A 25,989-nucleotide genomic window follows, 5' to 3' on the forward strand; every position below is an offset into this window, starting at 1 on the left:
ATTTCTGCTGATTCTTATTTTTTTTCTTCTGCTTCCTTTGGATTTAATTTGCTCTTTGTCTCGTTTCCTAAGGTGGAAGCTTACATGACTGACTGACTGTAGACTTTTTATATTCTAATGTATCCACTCAGTGCTGTAAATTTCCCTCTAGGCACTGCTTCAATGCATCCTGATAATTTGGACGTTGCGTTTTCATTTTCATTTAATTCAAAATATTTAAAAATTCTTCTTTGATCCCTGTGTCATTTAGAAGTGAGTTGTTTAATTTCCATGTGTTTGCGGGTTTTCAGTTATCATTGTGTTACGGATTCCTGGTTTAGTTTCTTCGTGGTCTGAGAGCAGACATTGTACGATTTCTGTTCTTTTAAATGTGTTGAGGTGTGTTTTATGGCCCAGAATGTGGTCTGTCTTGGAGAATGTCCCACGTGAGCTTGAGAGGAATATGGATTCTGCCATTGGACAAGTTGTCAATAGATGTCAAGTATATCCAGTTGATGGATGGTGTTGTTGAGTTCATCTGTGTCCTTCCTGATTTTCTGCCTGCTGGATCTATTTCTGAGAGGGGGGTTGAAGTCTCCAGCTAGGAGAATGGATTTCTCTGTCTCTCCTCGCAGCCCCATCACTTTTTGCCTCCGTAATTTCTTGCTCTGTGTTAGGTGTGTACACATTAGGGATTGTTATGTCACCTCGGGAGGAATGACCTCTTTATCGTTAGGTAATGACCTTCCTTATCCCTGATAAATTTCTTTGGTCTGAAGTCTGTCCTGTCTGAAATTGACAGGGCTACTCCTGCTGTGGTCTGTGTTATCGTGATCTGTGATCCGTGATCCGTGTTATCACATATAATCCTGCACTCACTTCTCGTCTGTGTGTGTCTTTAATAGTTTAAATGGGTTTCTTGTAGGCAGCACAGTGGGGTTCTCGCTGTCTTGAATCATCATTTAACATTAACCTGGGTGTATCTTGTTTCTTAACTGCTGGCAGCCCCTTGAGGATGATTCATTCGTTCAGAGACATCATTCAGTTCAGCAAGCACTCACTAAAAACCTGCTGTGTGCCCCGCCCTCTGCCGGGGGTGCTGGGAACCCAGAGCTTGCCTCCTGGTCAGCTCACAGCTGAGTGGGCAAGACCACGGCTGTCCCATGGGCAGCCTCATTTCCAGGCTTTGGCTCCAGTGAAATGGGAGGGGTGGAAAACCCTTCAAAGCTCTGAATGAGGGGAGGTGTTGGGAGGAGCTGGACGGTGCCTGGCAGGGGAAGCAGTGTGGGAGGGGGAGGGGTGGCTCTATCAAATGGATGGGCCTTGACCGCTCAGCTTGCATACAGACCTGGACCTGGGCCTGGCCCAGGGGGCAGCCTTTCCTGCCTACAGTGCTCCTTGGGGCAAGGGAGTAAGGGTGTGGGTCCAGGTGAATGAGCTTGGCCCCCCATGACTGCCCAGAGCTTCTGGGAAGCCAGCTCACAGAAGGGGACACACAACTGTCCCGAGGGGGAGGTGCAGGGTGCCCAGCCTAATTTGGCCACAGACCCCTTTCCTGCAGGCGTCATGGTCTCCCAGCCACACCGGCTCCTGTGTGCAGCAGGCAGCCACGAGGGCATTAAAGCAGGAGGGTGGCCCAGAGGCCCCAACCCGAGAGACAGCTGGGAAGGGAGAGTGTGGGGCCAGGACCCCGGGGGAGGGGGAGGGCGCTGTTCGTGGTGGCCTTTGAGCTAAGCACGGCTGGGCTAGGGAGGCAGGGAACAGGCCGACCGGCGGACCCCCGCACCCCTCCCTCTTGCAGGGGGTGCACGAGTCCCGGGGAGTGACCAAAGACTACCTGCGCCTGGAGACGCTGATCCAGAAGGTGGTGTCGCCCTACCTGGGCACCTACGGCCTCTACTCCAGCGAGGGTGCCTTCACACACTCCTGCATCCTGGGTAGGGGGTCGCCTGGGCGTGGGTGGGAGTGGGGTGACCCCTGGCCCCATCCACCTCTGCCCGGGCTAGGGCCCAGGCCTCCCAGGGGAGTCATGCAGAACCAGATGTGCAGCCACGGCAAACCTGTCCTGAGCGTCCATCGGCAGTGCTGTGTGCGGGGCACTGGGCAAAGGGTGGGTCACGTGGGGTCCCTCCTTGAAGGGCTGATGTCACAGTGGTACTGCAGTGACTCCCCTGAGAGCCCGGCAGAGGCCCCCACATCCCCCATGGAGGTCACATCTGAGCTCAGTCCTGAAAGTCAGGAGTTGACGAGGGAGAGGACCCAGTACGTGCAAAGGCCCGGAGCCCAAGAATTCCTGGCTTATTTGGGGACTCACGGGGGCGTGGAGGGGTTGTGAGGTGGGCATGGCTGGGCATCCTGGGGCTGCCTGGCCCCGTCGGTTCGTTCAGCACTGTAAACTGAACACCTACTGTGCGCCAGCCCCTGTTCTTGGTCCTGAGGGTTCAGCAGAAACCAAGCCCCACCCTCATGAGCTCTTGTCCACCAGAGGAGGCAGACCAATGAGTAAGCCATCCCCAGATGAGTGCCCAAGGGGACCAGTGCCCAGGTGACATGAGGGCCATGGGCGGGGAGCTCAGGGAAGGCCAGACTGGGAGCTGAAGGGCAGGGAGGATCCAGGCCTGGGAAGAAATGCATGAAGAGAACCAAGGGGACAGCGGTACGAGAGCTCATCAGGAGTGTCTCCTCGTCCAGAGGGCCCACCCACCTGCAGGTATAAAACCTGCCCAGCTAGCATGTCCCAGCTCAGGCGGGGCTCCAGCAACTGGAGGAACTTTGAGGTCTGTGTGGCCCTGGACACCGAGACCCCTGCCAGGCAAAGAGGGAGCCTGTCTCCTGTGGTCCAGGACGGCCCCTGGTTCATCCCGCTCAGCCCTGCCACCTGGTGGTCAACTCTGGAACTGCAGGGTCCTGAGTGGGAGCCTGAGACCTGCCCCTATATCTGTCCTCTCCCACCCCCGGGGTCTCCCCCCACACTCGGAATAAACCCCAGCCCTGAGCTCACGTGCTGCCCCATCCGGGCACTTGCCACTGCCCGACCTGAGGCCCACCCAGAGGGGTTTCTAGTCCCCCCCACACACAGTAGGACTCCAGCTCTGAGGACAGGGGCTGTCTGCCTAAGAAAGTGCTGGCATGCAGCAAGTGCTTGGGTTTGTTGACTTTCCGCAGGTGAGGAAACTGAGGCACGTGCACAGGTCACTGGCAAGGTGCATGTTTGAACCCAGGCGGTTGACTTGAGGCCCCCCGCCCCCATTCCAGGCTGAGAGGCCGGACCGAGGAGAGAAGGAGGTCACATAGGGGTGGACCTAGTATCAGCTGGGGTGGAAACCCCGACTCCCCTCCAGGCTGCCCCAGCAGGATCTACACCGGTCGGGCTTTTCCCTCTAGTGGTCCCTTCATGCAGAGCTGGGCGCAAAGTAGGTGCTTGCAGTGGGTGTTCCCTAGCATCTGGCCAGCCCCACCCTGGCCCCATGCCTGATGCCCTGTCTGTCTTGTCTGTCTGCAGAGAAGCACTTCCTGCGCCGCTCCCGATCGGGGGACATCCTGGCCAAGAACCCGGTGGTGCGGTCCAAGAGCTACAATACGCCGCTGCTGAACCCCGTGGCGGAGCATGAGGCCGAGGGCGCGGTGGCCGGCGGCACGGGCATCCGCAGGCACTCGGTCTCCGAGATGACATCCTGCCCTGAACCCCAGGGCTTTGCTGACACACCCGGCCAGGACCCTGCTGGGACCTTCAGACCCTCCCCGGCGCCCCCGTCGGGGCCCTGCCCCAGCAGACTGTACCCACTGGCGCAGCCCCCTGAGCCTGGCCCAGGCCCGGCCCGCAGCTCCCCAGCCTCATCCAGCCCCGAGAACCTGGTGGACCAGATCCTGGAGTCGGTCGACTCGGATTCGGGAGGGATCTTCATTGACTTTGGCCGGGGCGGTGGCTGTGGCACGTCTGAGTCTGAGGGGGCAGGGGGCCGGCAGAGCGTCGTGTGACCCAGGCCTTGTGTTTTTACTGACCCCGTGTGTACGCCTGTGCGGTGCGTGAATGCGAGAGTTTTCTACTCTGTCCTGTCCAGTCTCGTCAGCCTCAGCCACTGTGGCATTCCTGAGTCTTTGTCGAAAAGACTGTTGCCGCCCGAGACCCCGGCACCTTTGTTCTGGGGCGTCGGGCTCAGCAGGTGCAGGGCAGCCTCCTGTGCGTGGAGCAGGCCTGACTTTTCCCTGTGCCCCAGCCTGCTCAGCCCTCCAGTGTCCACACCATGGAGACTGTGAACCCCTCAGCTCAGCCAGGCCCCCGGAGAGACCCCCAGGGTCAGTGGCAGAACTGCTTCCCCACCCCCCGCTCGCCTCAGGCCACAGCGTGACCTCCTGTGTGCACCTCTGTCCCAGACCCTCCACGCAGCCTGTCCTCGCTCGGCCTGGGGTGGCCGTGGGCGGGAAGCGGGTGGAATAAAACTTGTCTGCCCGGCTCTCGAGCTGTGTCTGCAATGCCAGGCCCCGAGGACGTTCTTCCAGGGTCCTCACCCTCGGGCTGCACCCGGCCTCACCGGGGTCTCCCCTTCCCGCTCCCAGAGGGCGCAGGTTCCCAGGGCCGGCTCTGGGCCTCTGGAGGGGGCCTTCCAGGCTGGGTGGGAGACCCCCGACCCCGTTCCCAGGGCTCCCTTCTTGTGGAGTTAACCTTTGGTTGGAGGTGGGGAGTGGGTGCCCTACAAGCAGATAACAGGACAGACCCAGGACGCGTGAGCCGGCGATTGGGGGTTGCTGGGAGTCGGGTGGTCGGGGAAGGGAGGTGGGCGCCTGGTGAGAAGCGTCAGCCCACGAGGGTCTGCAGGGGGAGCCACCTGGGGGGACAAGTTTCTCCTGTCTAGTGGGAAAAGTGAGCCAGGAGCCCCTGCTCCAGTCCAGGGTGGGGTGCACAGGGGACGGCAGGGTAGGAGCGAAGCTTTGTGGTCTGATCTGGGGATGCACTGACTGCACGGGGCCTCGTGGCTCCTCAGGACTGGGAAGGTGCCAGGGGCGGTGGCCGAGAGAGCGGAAGTGAGCCAGCCTCAGAGGAACCAGGTGTGGGGCATGGGGCCGGAAGCCTGTCCCTGGTCTGAGGACCAACGAGAATGTGGCCACTCAGCTCCGCTGATGGGGCTGAGATCCCTGAACTGCCCTGCTTGGCTCCCAGCTCCATTATGGAACCCAGGATAGGCCTGGGACCGGCTGAGCCTGGGTTGGAGTGGGGAGCATTATGGGCAGGGTCCCCTCGAGACGGAAGGACGAGGCAAAGGGCAGAGGCTGTAGCAGGGGGCTGTCTGCCTGGGCTCTGTCCCCCCCAGCCCCCCGCGGCACTGGGCCCTGTCCTGCCCTCACCTCCCGAGTGTCGGGGGCTCTATCGTGGAGGTCTGAGCACTGCCACCTCATGGGCTGCCGGGCCTGCTCTGATCCCTGGGGACTCTGCTGGCACCTGCTGACATACGGCCCCACGCCCAGGCATGACCTTTGTCTGTGGGGGACCCTGAGCTCTTTGACCAATCCCTCCACCCCAGGCGGAAGGGGAGCCCCAGACACCGGCCAGCCGTGCCTTTCCAGCAGTGGGGAGACAGAAACCGGGAGGGGTGGGTGCTGAGCCTGGGTCCCGCAGCAGCTCCAGACACCCAGGCGGGGCCTCCAGCCAGGGCTGCCCCCGCTCCCCCCATAAAGGGGTGTCCCATCAAGGTGGGCTTTGAGTGTGTCCATGGGTTGCACCCACTCTTGTTGGAAAAATGTTTGAGGTACTCTACATCAAAATATCTTGCTATAAACTGGTAAATTATAAGTGAAAAATCAGGACCAGGGAACACATAAATTCGGATAGAAAATCAGCTATTGCTGGTCCCCCCAAATCTACAGAACCTTCACGTACAGACGTGTGGGCCTTGGTTTAAGATGAAACCCAGGTGTTCCATCCAAGAACCAAACCTTACAATGAAGGTCACATCACTGACCGTGTCTCACTTTGGCCACCAGGGAGCTCAGGCCAAGCCCCAAGCTAGCTGTGGCTAAGGCCGGCCTATGGCCCTGTGTCCGCCCCACTGGCCTACCCCCCTCCCATCCCCGAGTCCTCTCTCCACCTCCTGTTTCCTGGGTGGAAACAGGGACTGTGCGGTCAGAAGCTTATGCAGTGCGGTTTTCTTTCAGAGCAGAAAGAGACAGTGGATAAACTACATCTGTCTCGGAGGGACCAGAACCCGAGAGAGGCTCGGAGGTTTTAGCTCATGGGAGACCCCTCTGGAAGAAATGAATTTGTTATTAGCTCTTCTCCCCACTAGAAGGCAGCCCCATGTGGCCAGGAGTCCCCCCCTGCCCTGTTCCCACTGAGCCCTCAGCCCCAGGTCAGTGCCCAGCACACGTTGGTTGCTCAGTTAACTGAAGGCTGATCCGGCCTCAGCATCAGCAGGGGAGCCGCCTTCAGAGGATGGTCCGTCTGCATCTCCAGGGCTGGGGTGCAAGAGACCAGCTCACTGTTTCTGTCTTTTTCTGGTTTATTTGTTGTAGGTCTTCCAGGAGACCCTGATGACTGCGCTCGCCTTTGCCTCTCAGATGCAGGATCTCAGGCCAGTCCACGCATGCTGAGGCCGGATCTGCATCTCAGCCGGATGCTGGGAGTCTGCGTGCTGTGAGCCGTGCTGGCTATGCTCGGGTTCTGAGGTGGCTGTTCCGAAGGCATCTGAAATGGAAGGTCCCACTAAGTAATCAAAGTCAACAGCACTTCAGGCGAAACAGCCAAAAAGCAGATTGCGGAGCATCCCCTGTAGTCAGAGGAGGATGTCGGTCCCGTCCGTCCAGCAGCCTGCAGCAGGGGTGCTCGCTGTGGAGAGGATGTGCTCACGGTGAAGGGGGTACAAGGGGCCACAGAGAGCTGCACATCCAGGAGATCTGGGGGAAGTGAAAAAGATTTTATTAAAAAAGTACACCTGGGGACTCCCCGTCAGCACTGAGTGGGGGCCATCCTCCACCTCCGGCGGTCTTGACCTGCCCTGTGTATCTCCTTCGGGCGTCCTGGGAAACCCAGGAACAGTCTTAGAATAGTGTTTTCACAATAAAATGCATAGGATGACGAGGAAACCAGCTATGCTGGCGTACAACCTTGAAGGTCTCTTTAAAATGTGTGACTGGTGATACCTTATTAACTCATCAGTAAACAGATCTCCTGCAGGTCACCTGCTGACCGGGGTCGGGGTGGTGATGAGTGGAACCAGCAACCGCTGGGTGTAACGTCAGCACAGTCCCCACTTCTGCTGGTGACAAGGCGATTTGTCACAGAGAGGCTGACCGCCACTCCGAGGTCAGTTAACGAGCACAAAGCTGTCGCTTTTGCCAAGTTTTTTCCCCAGGCAGCGGGCTGTCTGAGCGCTGCACTCCAGACCCTGCCGCCCACCTATGGGCAGGAGGGACTCCACACTCCCCTCCGCTGGGGCCTTGTAAGCCCTTCAGTGTCTGCTGGCCTCCTCTCCCCACCAGAGGAGCTGGACTCAGCCCTTCAGGGAGTAAAGGGCACACAGGATACAGGCTCCCTGCCCACCACCCTAGAGGCCCACAGTCTCAAGGGATAGCTGGTTCCAGGAACATTGCTGGTAGAGTATGGAACTCCTGCCTGGTTGTGGGGGGAGGGAGGAAGGGAAATTGGCTGTTGGGGTGTGTGTGTGTGTGTATGTGTCCCCAGGACCTATATTCTTGGGAACACAGTCCTTGATGTGATGGGACAGCAATGAAAACTATGTATAGCTGCAGGAGGGGAGGGTGTCCCTCAGTGGATGATGGATAAACAAAATGTGGTCCATCCGTTCAATGAAATATGACTCAGCCTTTAAAAAGGAAGGAAATTCTGACATGGGCTACACTGGGGATGAACCTTTCTAAGTGAAACAAGCCAGTCACAAAAGGACAAATACTGTAGGATTCCACTTACGTGAGACACCTAGAGGGGTCAAGTTCATCAAGACAGAAAGTAGATGGTGGGGGCCAGGGGCAGGGGGAGGGGGAGTCAGTGTTTATGGGGACAGAGTTTCAGTTTTCTTGTTTTAAAACTGTTTTTGGCGGGGGGTGGGGGGGCACACCACACGGCATGTGGGATCCTGGTTCCCTGACCAGGGATCAAACCCGCATCCCCTGCATTGGAAGCGCGGAGCCTCAACCACTGGTCAGCCAGGGAAGTCCCAAGTTTCCGTTTTGCAATGTCAGTGTACTTAACAACACTCACTGTAGACTTAGATGTGTTATGACAGTAAATGTTATGTTACGTGTATTTTACCACATTAAAACACGCACGCTTGCACACACACAAGAACGAAAGGAAGAAAGGGAGGGAGGGGGAATGGAGAATTCCCTTTCTCCTTGCAGTTCTGCAGCGCTTGCCTTGGGGAGCGTGGACGGCCTGTGTGGGCCCCTCTGCAAGGGCCCGAGTGGAGGGCAGCAGCATTCCAGCAGGGAATCGTGTTCCCAAAGCTCAGGCGTGTCCAGCAGTGAAGTGGGCAGTACTCTTGGGGATGCTGGGAGAAGTCGGGGGGAGGCTGCTGGGCAGAGGAGCATGTGCCAGGGATGCAACGGGCACAGACTCAAGATAAGTCCCTAAAATCACAATGGTCTTCCGCTCCCTGCTTCCCGAGCACACAGAAGGCCCACACTTCCTGGTCCCCTTGGGGCTGGCTGGGGTGCTGTGACCAGCTCTGGCCAGCGACTTCTGAGCAGAGGGCCCCTTTGGCGCTGGATCTTTTCATTGCCAGGCAGAGACCCCTCCAGAGCTCTCCCTTTCTCTGTGTGGTGATTGGCATTATCCAGATGGGGCTGCTCCAGCAGGCCGGGTCCCAGGGGGCTGTGGACAGGCAGCGTGCATGAGAAGTAGACCTAATTTGGTGTAAGCCCATGAGACTGGGGATATTTGTTGCTGCAGTATAACCTGGCATGACTAACTGATACACTCCTCTTTCCCAAACACTCTAGAGGAAGGTCATCTATGGATGGGGAGAAGGCTGATACTGGGATGTGGCATTTTATTTATTTATGTGTGCTGCATACCCCTCGTGGGCAGAGCCAGGACCCGGGGTTCTGATCCTGAATTGGTCACTACCTTGCTGTGTAATATTGGGCCAGTCACTCATTCTCAGATTCCTCATCCATAGTGAGGATCTTTCCAGATGTAATATTCTGTGACCGGTGATATTTCTCTGCTTGTCTGTACGCTATGGACACACACAGAGCAGGGGCTGTAAGATCACAAACCCCGAGATACCAAGCATCCTTGATTAAGAAGCTCTGTGCAGATGACAATATATGGGGCCCAACAAGCACTTAATGGATTTTGACCTGAAGGTGATAGACTTAATAAACTGATGGTTTCACCCAAGAACCCTTCTCCTCATTGACAGACGTGTTTGCAGAAAACTCAGAACTGCTTTAACAGACTGTAGAAAGCTATAAAAATGTAAAGCATCATCGACATCATCACAAGAAGAATTTCTCGTGGCATTTCTCTTTTCACTATGGGGATTTATGTCAGCCTGTGTTTGTAGCATGAAATAGGAGGATGCAGGATAAGGCAGGGCTCTTATTTGCAAGCAATGGCAGCAGATTCTGGCTGATTACCCAGAGAAGGAGTTTATTAAAGGATGTTGGGAGTTCCTAGAGTTGTCAGGAGGTGGGAGAGCCAAGCTCGAGGCTTACCTTCCAGGAACAATGCCTCAAACCATCGCATATGACAGGCCTGGTCGGGAAACTGCCACTACTGCGCCACTGCACAGGGATACTCACACCCCACAGAGATACTCCCATTGCCCGGAGAGGCTGCTATGGCACCGAGATGCTCCCACCACTCAGAGATGCTTCTACCACACAGGGATGCTCCAGTTGTACTGGACCAAACCCACAACTGTCACCAGCATCAATAGCAATCACGTCCCAGGTATTTAAACTTGTACCTACTGCAGTGTCCCGCCCCGCCCCCCAGCTGAACGTCCGAGGCTGTCCCTTTCCATAATGAATTGCAGGGCCACCTCTTCTCTTATGGTGTAGGTCGCAACGGTGGAGCCTAGTCAATGTCTGGGTCCTCGCTGCAAAGGACTCTGGGTAAACCAGTGGTCTGGCCACCTCGTGTGGAGAGACTGGTAAGACAGGGAATCCCAATACAGCAAGGGCATTTGAAAGGTGCACGGTGTCAGAGGACACAACCAGCGTTCCAGCCTGATGTCAAAAAGGCATCAAGAATGTCACCTAATCAGTTTCAAATCAAAAGAGTTTCAACAATTAGGTCCAAGCAATCACAGAAGACATCGTGGAGTGTGCATATGGGTTGTACTCAGTTTGCAGTCAATGCTAACAACCAAATGCATTTGCTCTAAAACTTGGACCAGGGCACATGATAGGAGGGCAGGGAGTCGGGAAACCTGGCTGGGGTTCCTGGCTTGGCTACACTGCAGCAGAGAAAACCCCTTACCTCGCTGGTCTGCGCCCTTAAGGGGGAGGGTTGGAACACGATCTCCCAGATGCCTTTTGGCTCAACCTATTTTGGTTTCATGGTTTTAATAAGGTTCAAAGCAGACCACGTCTTGGCTCAAGCAGCTGGCAGGGAGAGTTAATTTGGAAAAAAACAAATGAGAAGCCCAAGACCAGGGACCAGGGGTCTTTCTTTCCTCCTTCCTTCAAGCTCCCATCCCCCAGTGCTTATTGATGTGGAATTTGCTGCTTGGGGGAGAAGCAGCTCTCCGACTTCATAAACATTTGTACCGAGAGCAAATTTAATAAAGCTGAGAATAATACCATTCAGATGTAATTCCTTCATTTTGCATTATTATTCTTTCTTTTCTATCGCAAAGCATTTGAAATGCAAGGAGTTATTGTTATAGCTACAAAAGGAAATGACTAACTGGTGGGTTATTGATTAGACGTGCTTGGGGAAAAACAGAAGAACCAAAAAGAGAGCTGGCCTGGGTCTCACAGTTTCTTTCTACTTCTTTTTCCTTTTATTATGAAAGGCAGGATACACCTGCATTCTTTTCCTGACAATCATTCTGTATGATTGCTTTATTGTATATATTTAAATATCACTAAGCTATGGTAGTGGAATTTGTATGAGATTTTCACAAAACACAGATGCGAGGAGGGCGGCATTCCCCCTGACATGTCTTAAAACCATGAAATTACACTGCCCGCCGTAGACCAGCTGGGGGTTGTTTTCTCTTACTTCTGTTCAAAGTCTCTTTTTGAACCAGAAAACCTGCAAATTGTCCCGCTTTCATGAGACCGATCTGACATTGATAATAAAAGGCGTTTACATTCCACAAAAGGAAAAGAGAAACCAGGGCAAAGCACTAGACGAAACCCATCAAGTGTGAGTCCCTGGCATTAGGCATCCTCTCGATTTCCTTGTCAAGTTTTGAGAGGTAAGGAGGGTTTCGACCCAGAAATAGGCCCCCTTCCTGATCCATCCCGGGCTCCGGTATGCATGAGACTTAGAGGTCAGGCAGCACCATAGATGCTTCTGCTTTCTCACCACCAAAGTCCTTTGGGAGCAAGGAACATACAAATAATAACATGCAAGTGTGCTGTGTGAGATGAACAGGCCCATGTGCTAGGATGGTTACAAATTCTTTGCACAGAAACAGGCAGCTGCTTGAGTGACAGTAGAGAGAAACAGTGGTCATTCATTCATTCATACTGATGGGGGATAGTGGCTACCATGTGCCAGACGCAGGGCTAGACACTGGAGATACTGCAGCGAGAAAACGGCCTCATGGTTCATGGCTACCATTAGCACAACTGGCTTGAAGCTGACTGTCTTGACTTTGGGGAGGATAAAGTTTTGGTCTGCCTAACTCCCTTCCTATCCCAGGAACGGTCATGTGTCTTGGGCTCAGCCATCCAGGGCTTCCCTGGGGTTTTTTTTTCTGCTAATCCTGTCAGGAGAGAAACTCTTTGCAATTTGGCTAAAAGGTATAAAGATATTTTATCAGAGGGCATTTTGGTTGTAAGAAATAGAAAATTCAAACTAGTTCAAACAATAAGAGAATTTATTGGTGTATTTAATGAGAAAGTCTGGAGGAAGTGTGGGCCCCAGGGTGGGTTTGATCCAGGGGCTCTGCAAGGTCACCAAGGACCCAGTTCCTTGCCATCTCTGTTTTATCCTAAGCCTAGATCCCTTTGTGGTCACAGGATGGCTTCTTGCTATTCCCAGTGCACTAAGCTTTGCATCTAAGTTGGGGGAGAGGAAAGGACAGAGCAGGATTTGTTCTTCCCTAAACTTCCAGGCAAAGTCCAGCTCCTCCCACCAACTGGAGCGTCCTGAACTGCTCACTGTGGCCCAACGAAGGCCTGCGTCATTGGCTTAGGCCCAGTGACTTCTGGAACCGGAACCAGTCACTGTAGCAGCGTGTGCTATTATGCCAGCTGGCCTCTGCAATCAGATCCCCCCTCTAGAAATGGGGAGGGGTCAACACACCTGATTGTCTTGGCTGCTGTACACAGGCCACTGGGGACCACAGAGCCCACCACACGTGACCCCAGAGCTGCCAGCAGCCGTGCCACCTTCCACGCAAGGCAGCCTGGGATTGTGCAGCTGCTAGCGCCAGCCCCCTCCCGCAAGAGCAGGACGGGGAGGGACACGAGCAGGGGCAGGGCAGGATCTCATGAAAGGCTCCCCCTGGCTGCTGTGTTAACACAGATGGAAAGGGGCAAGGGCAGAAGCCAGGAGATGCATTAGGAGGCTGCTGCACTGAGCCACGTGAGAGATGCTGGTGGCCTGGACCACCTGGGCCAGTGTGGGTGGACAGAAGTGGTGGCACTGTGACATGTTTTGAAGGAAAAGCTATCGGGGCTCATCCAGGGACCACGCATGGGGTGTGAGGGAATGAGAGGAGCCAGGGATGCCCCGACGGGTTTGGAAGGGGCTGGTGGAGAACCGGATGGGAAGCCCAGGAGAGGAGCCCACGTGGACGTGTGGGGATGTCAGGTGGGCAGTCAGAGGCAGGAGGCTGGAGTCGGGAGACATCAGTTGGGGATCATCTGGTATAGGCTGTATTGAAAGCAGGAGGCTGGGGAGTAAATGAAAGCAGGTGCAGACCCAGTCCCGGGGCGCCGACCTTCAGAAACCAAGGAGACAGGGAGGAAGCAGCGGAGACAGAGCTGCAGCCAGAAGGGGGCGCCAGACACCGGGCCTGATAGAAATCCACCCTTAGAACGTCACCTCCTGAGCGGCTCTCCGAGTGGGAATGCGATCCTATCGGAGGACCAGTCATCTTCTTGCCTGGGGCCCCGGAACGTCAGTGGCACCTCTGGGGTATCTGGGCCACAGCCTGGTCTTTCCTGAGTACATGACCCCCGCCTCAGGGCTGGAACAGTGACTTTGCCCATGCGCAGAAATGCAGGCATAGCCCGCAAAGACTCTGGGCCACTCAGGTCCTGTGCTCCAGGGAAACAGCGCTGGCGGGGTAGCGCGCGGGGCGGGGCGAGGGGCGGGGCCTGCATGGAAACCATGTCCGGGGCGGGGCCAGGTGAGTCGCAAGCTGAGCCGAGCCCAGGTGAGGCACCGGCGGAGCTGTAGTCAGGTAAGGCCCATTGTCCGCGGGAGGGAACCCGCCTGGGCCCAGGTTGGGACGCAGCGCGGGTTCTGGGGCTGGGCGCATTGCTCAGGCGGGCAAGCCGAGGCGGGGAGGGGGGCGGGGCCACATGACGCGGCGCGGAGACGGGCGTGGACCCCGGTGCCTCCCACACCCCAACCCCTACCTTACCCCACCCCCGTTTTGCAGGAGCGCGCGCTCCTCTCCCACTCCTCCAGTCCTGCTCCCCCGCACCCTCCCTGAACCCCAGTCCCCTCCTTCCCTGCTCCCTCGCTTCTCCCGCGGCTGGGCCGTCTCAGCCCAAACTTTCACCGTTCCCCCATTTTCCTCCCCAAATTCAGGGTCTCCGATCCGGCCGGGTCCACATCAGTTCCCTCAGCTCCAACTTGGGAGGCAGGAAGCGTCGCTCCGCTTCACAGATGAGAAAACTGAGGCTGAGCATTTGTTGCGCTGATTCAGACTCAGAGGCTCCGGCTGGGGGTGCCGGGCCCGCTCATCACAGGGGATGGACCCCCAAGACTTAATATGCCCAAAACTTAAATCAGCCTCCCAAATCACCATTTAGGGGAGAGGCCCTGGACGCTTTCACTTTTCCTAAACCTTGGCCCGGCGCCACTCGCCACTGTCAACAGCACTGGCTTGGGGGTTCCCCAGGGCCTGGCAGGTGTGTTAAGAGTGGAGGCTAAGGCACCAGGAGAAGGAAGCAGGGTGGGAGGGGAAGAGTTCCTCAGTCCTTGTCGGCGGGGTGGGGACCTGGCCTTGGCTGTCTGGAGGCCACAGACTTTGAGGTTTTGTGAGGAGGCTGTGTGGATTCCAAAGCACGCGGTGCTTATTGATGGTGAAACACAGTGTTGACATTTGTCCTGGTGAGAACTCAAAATCTAAGACTCAACAGTAAATATCCTTTGGTCAGTCTCTGTTGGTGGTTTTAGGGTCTTGTTTGTGAGTTTCTCCTTTAATGCAGTGACGTTAAACCATTTCTCAAACCAACAGCAGGGCAGGGGCCGAGGGGTGAAGACAGACAGAGTGCATTGGCCTGAGCCAGGCTAGTCCTTGTGGACAGCCACCTCCCCAGTCCCCTGTCCACGGAGGACTCCAAGTCTAGCCTCTATGTGACAGAGGGAAGCCAGGGGCTTGTGGGAGGTCAGGGGCTTGTGGGAGGTCAGGGAGGGCTTCCTGGAGGAAGTGACAGTTGAGTTGGAAGATGGATGAGAGATAGGCAGGAAAGGTTGTGGCACACTGAGGTTACACAGAGGCTGGGGGACTGTAGTTGGCTGGGGATAAGTCACATGTGAGGTGGGGGTAGAAATACCTGTGGAGTACCTGACAGGTGGTCAGGTGGAGCCGGTAGGAATTTACTTGGTTGATGTCATTGAGTCGCTGAAGCACAACCTCAGTGAGATGTTTTGTTTGTTTGTTTGTTGTATTCATTTGTTTAATTTTTAGATTGCACATATCAGTGAAAAAGTACTTGTCTTTCTCTGACTTACTTCACAAAGCATAATACCTTCCACGTCCATCTGTATTTTTGCAAATGGCAATATTTGATGCTTTTTTATGGCTGAGTAATATTCCATTATGTATATATGCTACATCTTTATCCACTCATCTGTTGATGGGTGCTGCAGCGAGATGTTTTAAGGTCTGGAAACTTGACTAAACATCCCATGGATCTTGGCATCTCCCTAACAAGCCAGTTCCAGCTGAGTCGGTTGTGGGCACGCCATGGATGGTGGCTTCCAGCAAGAGCTCAGCCACCTTGGAAGTGCCTGGCGTGCATACCCATTCCCTGATTTTACCCTCTTTTACTGATGGAGAAACCAAGGCACAGAGGCAGCAGGAGGGGGAGAATGAACCACAGAGGGAGTCAGAGACCTAGTTTTGGAGCAGGTCACTTTCCCTCTTGGGGACTCAGCCTCCTGACGTGTAAAGTGGCCGCCCTTGGCCATCCTTCCCCAAAAGCATCACGGGCACCTTTGCTATTGGCTCTCAGGCCCTAATTGTCCACTTGATTGCCTCATTCCTCACTCACACCAGCCTCATGAGGCAGGGGCTGTTACTGTCCCCTTTTACAGATGAGGAGACTGAGGCAGGGATGTTTAGATGACTTTCTGAGGTCACATGGCCAGTGAATGGAGAGCCAGGCCTGCTGTGCTGTGGCTGCAGCGTCCACACCCTCCCCACCCGGTCAGCCACCTCCCAGGGCCCTGAGGTCTGTCTCCTGGGTGGAGACGTTCCAAGCCTGCCAGTGACTGCCCTTCAAATCTATGTGAGAATAGCTTAGGGATATGAAAATGATGCTTTCAGTTTCTTTTCAGATAAATTACTTAACTTTTCCCTCAATCCTTTGATTAAAATTGATGCTCAAGGAAGATGTGCCACATGTATCCAGAGGCTTCCGGGGCCGCCCAGGGTACATTTGAGGGTCCCTTTCCGGGCTCGGCACTGAGGGAGGGGGATGACCTCAGAGATGTCCGTGTGGGGCTCAGCTGCAGGGTCCCATCCCAGCCATCTGCCTGGAGGCTCCCAGAGCTGCTGGCAGCTGGATCTGGCCACTGTCCCGGTTTCTGGGTCCCTGGAAGGCAGGAGACCAGGCTGAGTTGGGTCCTCGTTTTCTCACCTCTCAAATGGGCATCAAGCAGCAGGGTGTCCTGAAGCTCAGAGGGGATAACATGGATGCTCAGTGCCGTCAGAGAGTGCACTGGTTAACAGCTGGTGCTGGAGCCTGACACCCCGACCCCCATCCTGGCCATGTGACCGTGAGTTGCTAACCAGAGGAGCTGGCTACTCCGTGCCTTGTAAAATATGGGCAGTGTTATCACCTCCTCCTAGGGTTCCTGGGAGAAAGAAACAAATGAGTTAATGTGTGCGAAGTGCCTAAAACAGGGCAGGGCACCTTTATAGGTGTTTACACTTAGCAGTACTCGTCCCGCCTCCCCCCCCACCCCCCATCCCTGCGCCCAACCAGGGAAGACGTGTGGGGACAGAGCTTGTGTGGAATCTCTTCCTGCCCCGGGGTGGGTGGGGGGTGTGGCAAACGGTTCTTTCTTCAGTGACCTTGGACAGAGGAGGGCATGAGAAGTTTGTTTCAGTCGGAGCCTGTGACTGTTCCATCGCAGGAACTGATTTGGCAGGTCAGGAGTCCAGAAGCTTCTGGGAGCTGCCCCTTCCCTCCCCCCACCTGGTCATAAAATTAAAACAAGCAAAGGAAACCAGTGGCCAGGAGGCTGTCTGGGCTGGGGCATTTGTCATCCACAGAAAAATGGCCTGTGGTTGGGATGTGGACCAGCAGGGCATGTGTGGGACTTCTGGAAAGCACCTCCTCTCTGGGCCACGATCTCCATCGAGTTCTAGGGGCCTCTGAGGCCCCTGCAGCTGTGAGGGTCTCTGCTCCCACCCGTGTCCCTAAAGCTCCCAGGTCTATGCTGTTATAACACCTTGCATATTAGGTAGGAGGGCTGATGGATTTATTTAAGTTTTTCCCGTGATGCAGAATTTCAGATGTTCAGAAGGAAGCAGACATCCTAGCTTCAGCCGCTACCACGCTGCAGCCAACCTGGCTTGCGCTCAGCCCCACCTGCTCTCCCCTCCCCCCTCCCCCCCCAGCTCACACCCCTCCCCCCCGCTTACCCCCTGCTCCCGTGTTATTTTAATCCTTGTGCTCCATGAATACTGCAGGGTGCCTCCACTTTTATAACATGACCGCAATATTATTATCACACTTAAAACAATGAACAATAATTCCTTAATACCCAATACCCAGTTAGTATTCAGAATCCCAATTGCCTCAAATATAAACATTTCTTTTATTTTTTGTCAGGATCCAAATAAGGTTAATCTGTCTTCTGACCATTGCCTGGCCTCTTTAGGAGTGGTCTGTACGTGGCTTCCACAGCCCTGGTGACCGTTACCGTGCATTTGCCTCCAGGGTGGATCGTTCAGCGTGATGTCACACCTGCCCTTTATTTGATCCTCACTGTGGCACTGGTGGAGCAGGGCTTGTGCCCATTTCACAGATGGGGGAGTGGGGTCTGAGAAGAACGGACCGGCCTCACTGAGGAGGCATCTTGAGTGGGGGGGGGGACATGGGCTGGAACCCATTCCTCTGACTCTTCATCTGTGCTCCATGCTCACAGTGCTGGCGCAGGGGCTGGGGGCCAATGCTGCAGAGGTAGAGGGGTCTGGATCGGGTACAGAGGGGATCAGAACCAGATCCCTGGCTCTGCAAAGTACAAGTGGCCTGACCTTCCCCGGGGACTTGGGGTGTTTTTCTCTCTGGCTTCATCGGGGGCAAGTCTTTATTTGACCCGGCTAAACTGTAACAAGATCTTTCTATACAGAAGCATCTGAAGGTGGAGTGTTGGTTTATGGGGGCCCTGTGGATACCACTTTGCTTTCCAAGGAGGCCAGTGAGGAGGTAGATTTGGATTCAGACCGAATTATTGAATTGGACTTGAGCCAATGGTAGTAATAGAAACCATGGGATCATTTACTCCCTGCAGGAGCTGTGTGTTCCAGCTAGAGGGGACCGCATGTGCAAAGGCCCTGAGGCAGGAACAGCTTGTCATGTTTGAGGAGCAACCCTGAGGCTTTTGTGGCTGGAGCAGAGACAATGAGGGTGGCGTGGAGTGGTATGAGATGAGTTCCTGAGGGCGGTGGGGCCAGGCCACAGGAGTCTTTCAGGTGTTTGTAGGGGTTTGAATTTTATTCCAAGAACTACAGGACGCTGTGGGCACTCAGAGGGTGTCATGGGAGGTGTGGAGTAAGTAGTTGGGATATTTGAGTTGAGAGTTGGGGGAGAGGTCTGGGCCTGAGATCTGGGTTTGGGGGTGGAGAGCCTGGGATTTAATATCCCTTAGGGAGGAGAGGAGAGGACCCAGGGTCCCCCCACCCGACAGGTCTGAGTATGGATGATGGAGATCATGGCAGAGTCCCCAGCTGTGTCCGTCCTCTTCCGGGACACAGCAGCCTGGGATGGCAGACAGTGGAGCGAGCAAGGTGGGCAGTGGGAGTGACCTGGGGCGGAGGGGGGGTGTTGGTGAGATGGGCCAGGAAGGCTTTGAATGCGGGGCTCTGCCGCGTACACTTTGCCTGCTCTCTTATTCAACAGACACCCCAAGTTCCTTTCATGTCCTGGGCTGGATGAGTGCTGGGGCTCAAGCGTGAGTCAGAAATGGCCCCGGCTGTCAGGGAACGGTGATGGGTCAAGAAGGACACATGGACACCTGGTGTAGGCTGATGAGGGCTGCCAGAGTTTGGAGGAAGCCCCTCTCCCAGCCTGTGGTAGGTGTGGGGTCTGGGGGCATCCTAACGCTTTTGAGTGTAACAGACAGAAAACCCAGCTCTGAACCCAAAAGTCCAAGCGGCCATATTGGCCCATGTAGCTGAAATGGTCTGGGGATGCTATGGAGATCAGGTATGGCTTGATCAAGGCTGAGCAATTTCCTGCCCTTTTTGTGGGCTGCTGGATCTTCAGGGTGGCAGCACATTGGCTCCAGCCATTCCAGGCCTCATCTTTATACACAGGTGTGTGGAGAGAAACTCCTCCAGTGGCCCTCTCAGGACAGCAAGTGATCTTCTTTCCCAGAAGCACCTGGAAAGCTTTTCCTGATACCTCATAGGCCTGAATGACCCTATATCTGTGGCCAGGAAAGTTGCCGTATGCTGATTGGCTCAACTTGGCTTCCTCAGCAAACCTTTGAGAGGGGAGATAGGCTTCCTCTTTGGTAATCAGGCAGGCTGGGAGGTGGGGTGGGTCAGCTCTTTGCAGCTGGAGGGCTGTGCAGGTGAGGGGTGCACACCTGAGCGAGCACCTGGGTACCGTGGGCAGGGCCACAGGGATGCTGGGGAGGGGAACGGCCCCAAGTCTCGAGGTTGGTGTCTGCAAGAGCCACAGGTCTCTCTGCAGACCCCCCGTTGTCTTTTCAGAGTGCCCACTGTCCCTGGGACTTGCGGGCAGGCCTCTGACAGAGTCCTGTAGCAGGTCACAGCTCATTTGGACCTTGCTGCTGCCGCCTTTGGGTGTCACGCCAGGTTCCAGTGGCTTCTGGCCCCGCTACCTGCACAAATGATCTACATCTGCCTTCTCGCCTGTGTCGGGGACCCAATGGTGTTTGTGATAAAGAGTGGGTAGCGGGGTCTGTATAACTAAATTTGTGACATAGCTGAGACAAAAGGGTGAAAATTACTCTTCATGGGGTGCAACCCGGAGACTCTGGAATCTCAACTCAGGCGGCCCCCTTCTCAGCCCCTGCCGCTCATGCCTTGACTTTGCCTCCCCTGCCCAGGTGGGACCCTGTGCCAGCCCCCTTCTCTCTGGGTCTCCGTGACCTCCCTGTAAATACAGGGTTAGGCCTGGATGGCCCTGAGCCCGCCTCTCTTCCCCGCAGAGCCCTTTATCAGACGCCCCATCCTGAGCCTAAAGCCGAGAACCAGGTCCTACAGATACGGCCGAGGGCTCTTGCTCTGTGCGCCCTGCACATCGTCCGCGCCACTCAAATTAAATTTGGTGCTAATTTGCCCGAGGTAAGTAGGTGATAATTTGTAGCTACAGCATTAAGATAATTGCTGTGAGGGTCTATTTGTGTAACGTGCAAATATATTTTCATAGCAACAAACCACTTTGCTATGAATTATACATAGAACCGTCGGGCGATTTGAAGCCTCTTTTGCGTGCTGGCCGTGTTGCGCCTACCCCGGTCCATGGCTCTAGCCAGCGCGGCCTCGCGATGCTGGCGGCTCCTCGGTGCCCACGTCCCCCATCCTCGGGCCACGGAGCCTGGCTCAGAGGGAAGGGGCTTGGCAGCGAGAGGTTCAGGAAGGAGTTGAGGCGTGTGTGGGCTCAGGTGGAGGGCAAGGCAGGTCCGGGGTGATGGAGCTGCTGCTCTGAAGCCCACTGCCGAGGAAGAAGGGTCCATTTGTAATGTCTGGTTTATTCTCATTTGATTTCGGCATTTACGGAGGGCCCGTATATGCCGGGCCTGGTGCTCAGGGATCCTGTTTGATAGAGTCCAGACCCCACCTCGGGGTGGTGGTGAGGGAGCCCCCCCGTCATGTTAACTAAAGGATCACAGAACCATGTATCCACTCGTACCTGGTTGAGAGGTGCGAATGATGGGTACCAGAGGGGCGAATGATGGGTCCAGGTGCTGGGAGCGTGTGGGGGAGGGGCCTGACACACTCTGGTTGGAAAGGGAGGTCAAAAGGATGAGCAGGAGTTGCCCTGAAGGTGGGGACTACTGTATAATATGAATATATATTTCATCCTTGTCCCCAGTTCTTGACACCGAGCTCCTAAAACCTGGCAATTTCCTGCATGATAGGAGTGAATTTTATTCAAAATTAGCCCTTTTTGACCTTACCTGAGGCCATACTAATGAGGTGACTCAAGGTGGGGCCCCTAGATAGCATCAGGATGGGGGCTGGTCGGCCAGAGGACCCACCCTCCTGATGAGAGGGTTAGAACCGTCAGCTCCCCCTTCAATCTCCAGGGAGCAGGGAGGGGCTGGAGACTGAGTTTAATCAATGGCAGTGGTCTAATCAATTATGCCGGTGTAATGAAACTTGGGTGAAAACTCTGGAACCAGGAGACTTCCGGGTTGGTGAACACATCCCTTTGCTGGGGGGTGGCACACCCAGCCAGGGCCTGGGAGCTCCGTGCACAGCCCCGCCCCCATACCTTGCTCCGTGCATCTCTTCTGTTTGGCGGTTCCTGAGTTGTAGCCTTTAAAATAAACTGGTAATTGTAAGTAAAGCACTTTCTTGAGCTCTGTGAGTCATTCTAGCAAATTACTAAACCAGAGTGGGGGTCATGGGAGCCCCCAGATTTGTAGCCAAGTCAATCAACCATGGCTGGTGCCAGGTGGTGGGATGTGCACATGGTTACTTTCCTCCTTGCATTAAAAAAATATATATATTTGACATTTCTTACCATAATTTGGAGCCATTTTGGCTCTTGGCTGGAGTCAAGAGACCTGGTTTCAAGATCCAACGCCATGGGCTTGCTGTGTGGCTTTGGGCAAGCCCCTTCCCCTCTCTGGGCCTCAGTTTTCCTGCTGTACAATGACCAAGTTGACAGCACAAGATGTTCACTGTGATCCTTCTTGGTGCCAGTGTTTTGTGATTCTGACAGTTTGTGGGAAGGAGGAATCTGACTGTGTAAGAGGCCTGTATCAGTCAGGCTCTCCAGAGAAGCGGAAACAAAAAATAGGAGGTATTTATACAGAGATATTTGTTTTAAGTCATTGGTTCATGCAGTTGTGGGGACCAGCGAGTCTGAAATCTGCAGGGCAGGGCAGCAGGCTGGAAGCTTAGGCAGGAACTCTGTGTTGTAGTGTTGAGGCAGAATTCTTTCTCAAAAAACCCCGGTGTTTGCTCTTAGGCCTTCAACTGATTAGCCGAAGCCCACCCACACCATTGAGAGTAATCTGCTTTATTCAAAGTTAATTTTTTTAAAGTTAATTAATTAATTAATTGATTTTATTTTTGGCTGCTTTGGGTCTTCATTGCATGCAGGCTTTCTCTAGTTATGGCAAGCAGGGACTATTCTTCCTTGTGGTGCGCGGACTTCTCATTGTTGTGGCTTCTCTTGTTGCAGAGCACAGGCTCTAGGCACGTGGGCTTCATTAGTTGTGGCACGTGGGCTCAGTAGTTGTGGCTCGCGGGCTCCAGAGTGCAGGCTCAGTAGTCGTAGCGCATGGGCCCAGTTGCTCCGCGGCATGTGGGATCCTCCCGGACCAGGGCTCGAGCCTGTGTCCCCTGCATTAGCAGGCAGATTCTTAACCACTGCGCCACCAGGGAAGTCCCTATTCAAAGTTAATTGATTGTAAATGTTAATCATATCCACAAACACCTTCACAGCAACATCTAGACTGGTGTTTGACCAAACAACTGGGCACCGTAGCCCAGCCAAGGTGACACATAAAGTCAACCATCACAAGGCCGGTGGGACCAGCCTGACCAGGTGCAGGAGCCCTCCGCTCCATGGGGGCCTCCCAGCCAGTAAGAGCCACTTGGGGCTCCTGGGCCTGGGGAGGACAGACCAGCTATGTGGTGCCTGGTGGCAGCAGGACACTGGCCTCCTGAGGATCACCTGGGCAGCACGGGGGTGGCTTCCTTCCCTTCCCCTGGCCATGTGCCCGTCCTGCTTGGGGTGGGGTCCTGCTGGCCATATGCAGCAGGGGGCCAGGGGAGGCCACCAGGCTCTGATCCAAGCCCAGGGGAGCAACCCACGATGGGAGGAGAGCCTGATTCTACTCTCGACTCTGGGCTCACAGGGCTCCGCTGACAGTTACGCCCCAGCTAGCCCTTCGTCGCCACAACAAAGCACAGATTATGTATGACACGCTCAGGCCCAAGCACACAAGCTTCAAAGCAAATAGTGCTGTTTTCGGCTAGGCGGTCAGGGAAAGGTTCTGAGCTTGCAGAGGAAAAAAAAGGAGTGAAAAGCATTCTGGTTACAGCAGAGTCTGGAGGAAACACAAAGCCTTCTTGGCTTCAGAGGCTCTGGGGCCTCAGGCTGTGCTGCTGGGTTCAGTGCAGCTGGAGTCCCCCCCATCCCCCGGGGGCTGAGGAGGAGGCCTGGGGCCCCTCGGTGGTTCACCCCGGTGGTCATGTTCCTGCCCCTGGGTGGGCGGGTCCCCCAGGAGGTGCCCCTGCCTTTTCAATCAGGGGCCCCTGGTGCCCTCGGAAGGTTGCTTTCAAGCTGTTTGTTAACAGGCTGGTAACAGGCTTTTTCCAGGCTGGCCCACCAAAGGGGGACATGCAGGACTGGAAGATGGGGGACTAGGGGGAGGGGCTGAGGGTGGAGCGGGGACACGGTGGCCTCCCCCCATCTTCAGACTTCGGGACCCCCTCTCACCTGTCGTGAGGTGTCAGTGGAATGACAGGGCGGCCACGAGTCCCCCACAGGACCGGGTGCCCCCCGAGGGTGGCAACAGCCCCCGGGCCCCTGTGCCTGGCAGCCAGGCTCGTTGGTGACCAGGGACAGATGACCGACGTGCGCCAGGTCTGCAGCTCACAGGGCTCCTGGCCAGTGCTCCTCTCAGACCGACTGCCCGGGCAGGTCCAGAGCTGTGGGTGTAGACAATCGAGTTTCTTTTCTCACTTTCACTGCAGCTAGAGGGTGGCTGCCTGCCAGGCCTGGGTACAGGCTCCCGGGCCTGGGGTCACCTCCGCTGCCCTCCCAGGTCCCCAGCTTGGGGAAGGCAGCATTTGGAAGGTGGACCTCTGTTCCCGACGTGGAGAAGATGGGTGGCGGGCCGGGCTGGGGCAGCGCAGGGCCTCCCCTGCCTGGTGCTCCGTGCCCTGCATCCTGCCAGGAGCAAACCCGATCCTGTGTGTGCACTGGGCCCCGCCCAGCCCAACCTGCCCCTGCCCCCGGCCCTTGGGAGCTGTGGTCTCTGAAGAACACGGGGGATGCAGGCCCCGGGCCAGGGCGGGCGTGGGGGTTTACAGGCAGGGGCAGTGGCAGGTCCAGTCTCCGGCATGAAGTGTGGGCAGTTGGGGGGCTGATCTGGAATCATCGTCTGCTGGACTAGGAAATGGTGTCACAGCGAGGGGTTTGCTGGACGTGACGGCCCAGAACTGCAGGCACGGGGGAGCCAGGATGTGTGCGTGTCGGGGGACGGTGTAGAAGGTTGTGCCAGTGACTGCTGAGACCTCGCCTGCCTATTCCTGGGCTCTCTGTCCCCCTTTCCCTTCCCTCCCCCTGTCCTGCCCTCCCCCCTTGAGCCCTGCCCAGGGTCTCCCACCAGCAGCCAGCAGGGCTCTTGCTCCTCCTCAGCCCAGAGAGGGCACAAGCCTTGGCAAGGCCACACAGCCATCTGTGGCAGCAGAGTCCCCCTGAGGGAGCAGGTGGCCTGGGGTGGGAAGAGTGCTTGGGGGTGCGGAGCACAGCAGGGGGTGGAGGGAGGAGGCTGATTGAAACTGGACACGAGCCAGGCAACGGTCACTGGCGACATGGCCCCTGGACAGTGGAGAGCTATCAGAAGGGAAACACCAAAACCCCAGGCTTGGGCTTCCCTGTTGGCGCAGTGGTTAAGAATCCGCCTGCCAATGCAGGGGACACAGGTTCGAGACCTGGTCCGGGAAGATCCCACATGCCACGGAGCAACTAAGCTGGAGCGCCACAACTACTGAGCCCGCATTCCACAACTACTCAGCCCGCATGCCACAACTACTGAAGCCCGTGTGCCACAACTACTGAAGCCCACGCGCCTAGAGCCCACGCTCTGCAGCAAGAGAAGCCACTGCAATGAGAAGCCTGCACACTGCAACGAAGGTAGCCCCCGCTCGCCGCAACTAGAGAAAGCCTGCATGCAGCAACGAACACCCAACAGAGACAAAAATAAATAAATAAATAAAATAAGTTAAAAAAAAAAACAAAAACCCAGGCTTACCTGTGCCAAGAGAAGCCATAGAGGCAGAAGTCCTAGGGGGCATCCTGGGGCTGACTCGCCGTGTGGCCTTGAGCCACCATAGGCCCCTCTGGCCTTGGTTTTGTTCTCTGATAAGTGGGGTGATGGAAGCACGCCAGGGCCGCTCCTTCCTTCCCTCCATCTGTCTCCAACTGTTTTTAAGAAAATTGTTCAGAGTGCAGAAACATGTAAGAAAACACATTTTTTACCATGATTTGGAAATTGGTACCATTCGTTACGGGTTTTCTCTGTCTCTGTCTTTCTCTCTCTCTTAGCTGAACTCCTGGAAGGTGAGTGGCAGACCTCCTGCCATTCCCTGCTGACTATTTTAGCATCTGAGTGTAAAGACATTCTCTTGTATAACCCGATACCATTCTCACATCTAAGAAAATTAACCGTAATTCCTTTAACGTCATCAACCATTCAGGCCACATTCAAATTGTGCCAGTTGCCCCAGGAATGTTTTCACTGCTCTATTTATTTATTTATTTATTTACTTACTTACTGATTTATTTACTTATTTGCTGCATTGGGTCTTTGTTGCTCGCGTGGGCTTTCTCTAGTTGTGTCGAGCGGGGGCTACTCTTCCCTATGGTGTGCGGGCTTCTCACTGTGGTGGCTTCTCTTGTTGCGGAACATGGGCTCTAGGCGCGCGGGCTTCAGTAGTTGTGGCTCGCGGGCTCTAGAGTGCAGGCTCAGTAGTTGTGGTGCACGGGCTTAGTTGCTCCGCGGCATATGGGATCCTCCGGGACCAGGGCTTGAACCCATGTCCCCTGCATTGGCAGGTGGATTCTTAACCACTGCGCCACCAGGGAAGTCCCAGTTCAGTGGTTTTTAGTGTAGTCACAGATATAAGCAACCATCACCCCAGTCAATTTTAGGACATTTTCTTCACCTCCAAAAGAACCCATGCAGGGAATTCCCTGGCTGGCCAGTGGTTAGGACTCTGTGCTTTCACTGTTGAGGGCGTGGGTTTGACCCCTGGTGGGGGAACTAAGATCCCACAAGCCATGCAGTGCAGCCAGCAAAAAAAA

General features: G+C 55.4%; 2 protein-coding genes across 5 annotated transcripts in view; both read left to right on the forward strand.

Moving 5' to 3' along the window:
* Positions 1 to 7,044, forward strand: part of PRR5 (proline rich 5) — a 33,620-nt gene extending 26,576 nt beyond the window's left edge. For 3 of the 4 annotated variants that reach the window (XM_082635892.1, XM_082635890.1, XM_082635893.1), the window contains 2 exons: positions 1,781 to 1,916; positions 3,482 to 4,432. In XM_082635892.1, coding sequence (XP_082492018.1) covers positions 1,781 to 1,916; positions 3,482 to 3,957 — 612 coding nt within the window. In that variant the 3' untranslated portion in view covers positions 3,958 to 4,432. Of the gene's footprint in view, positions 1 to 1,780; positions 1,917 to 3,481; positions 4,433 to 6,486 lie in introns of those variants that run through there. The other variant, XM_082635891.1, reaches the window with a different exon arrangement.
* A 6,407-nt stretch (positions 7,045 to 13,451) lies between these two features.
* ARHGAP8 (Rho GTPase activating protein 8) overlaps positions 13,452 to 25,989 on the forward strand; it is a gene marked incomplete at its 3' end in the record, with an annotated part of 65,140 nt that continues 52,602 nt past the window's right edge. Inside the window, 1 exon segment of the mRNA XM_082635302.1 lies at positions 13,452 to 13,526.

This window comes from Mesoplodon mirus, assembly GCF_964341445.2.
Source record: "Mesoplodon mirus genome assembly, chromosome: 11".
NCBI lineage: Eukaryota > Metazoa > Chordata > Mammalia > Artiodactyla > Ziphiidae > Mesoplodon > Mesoplodon mirus.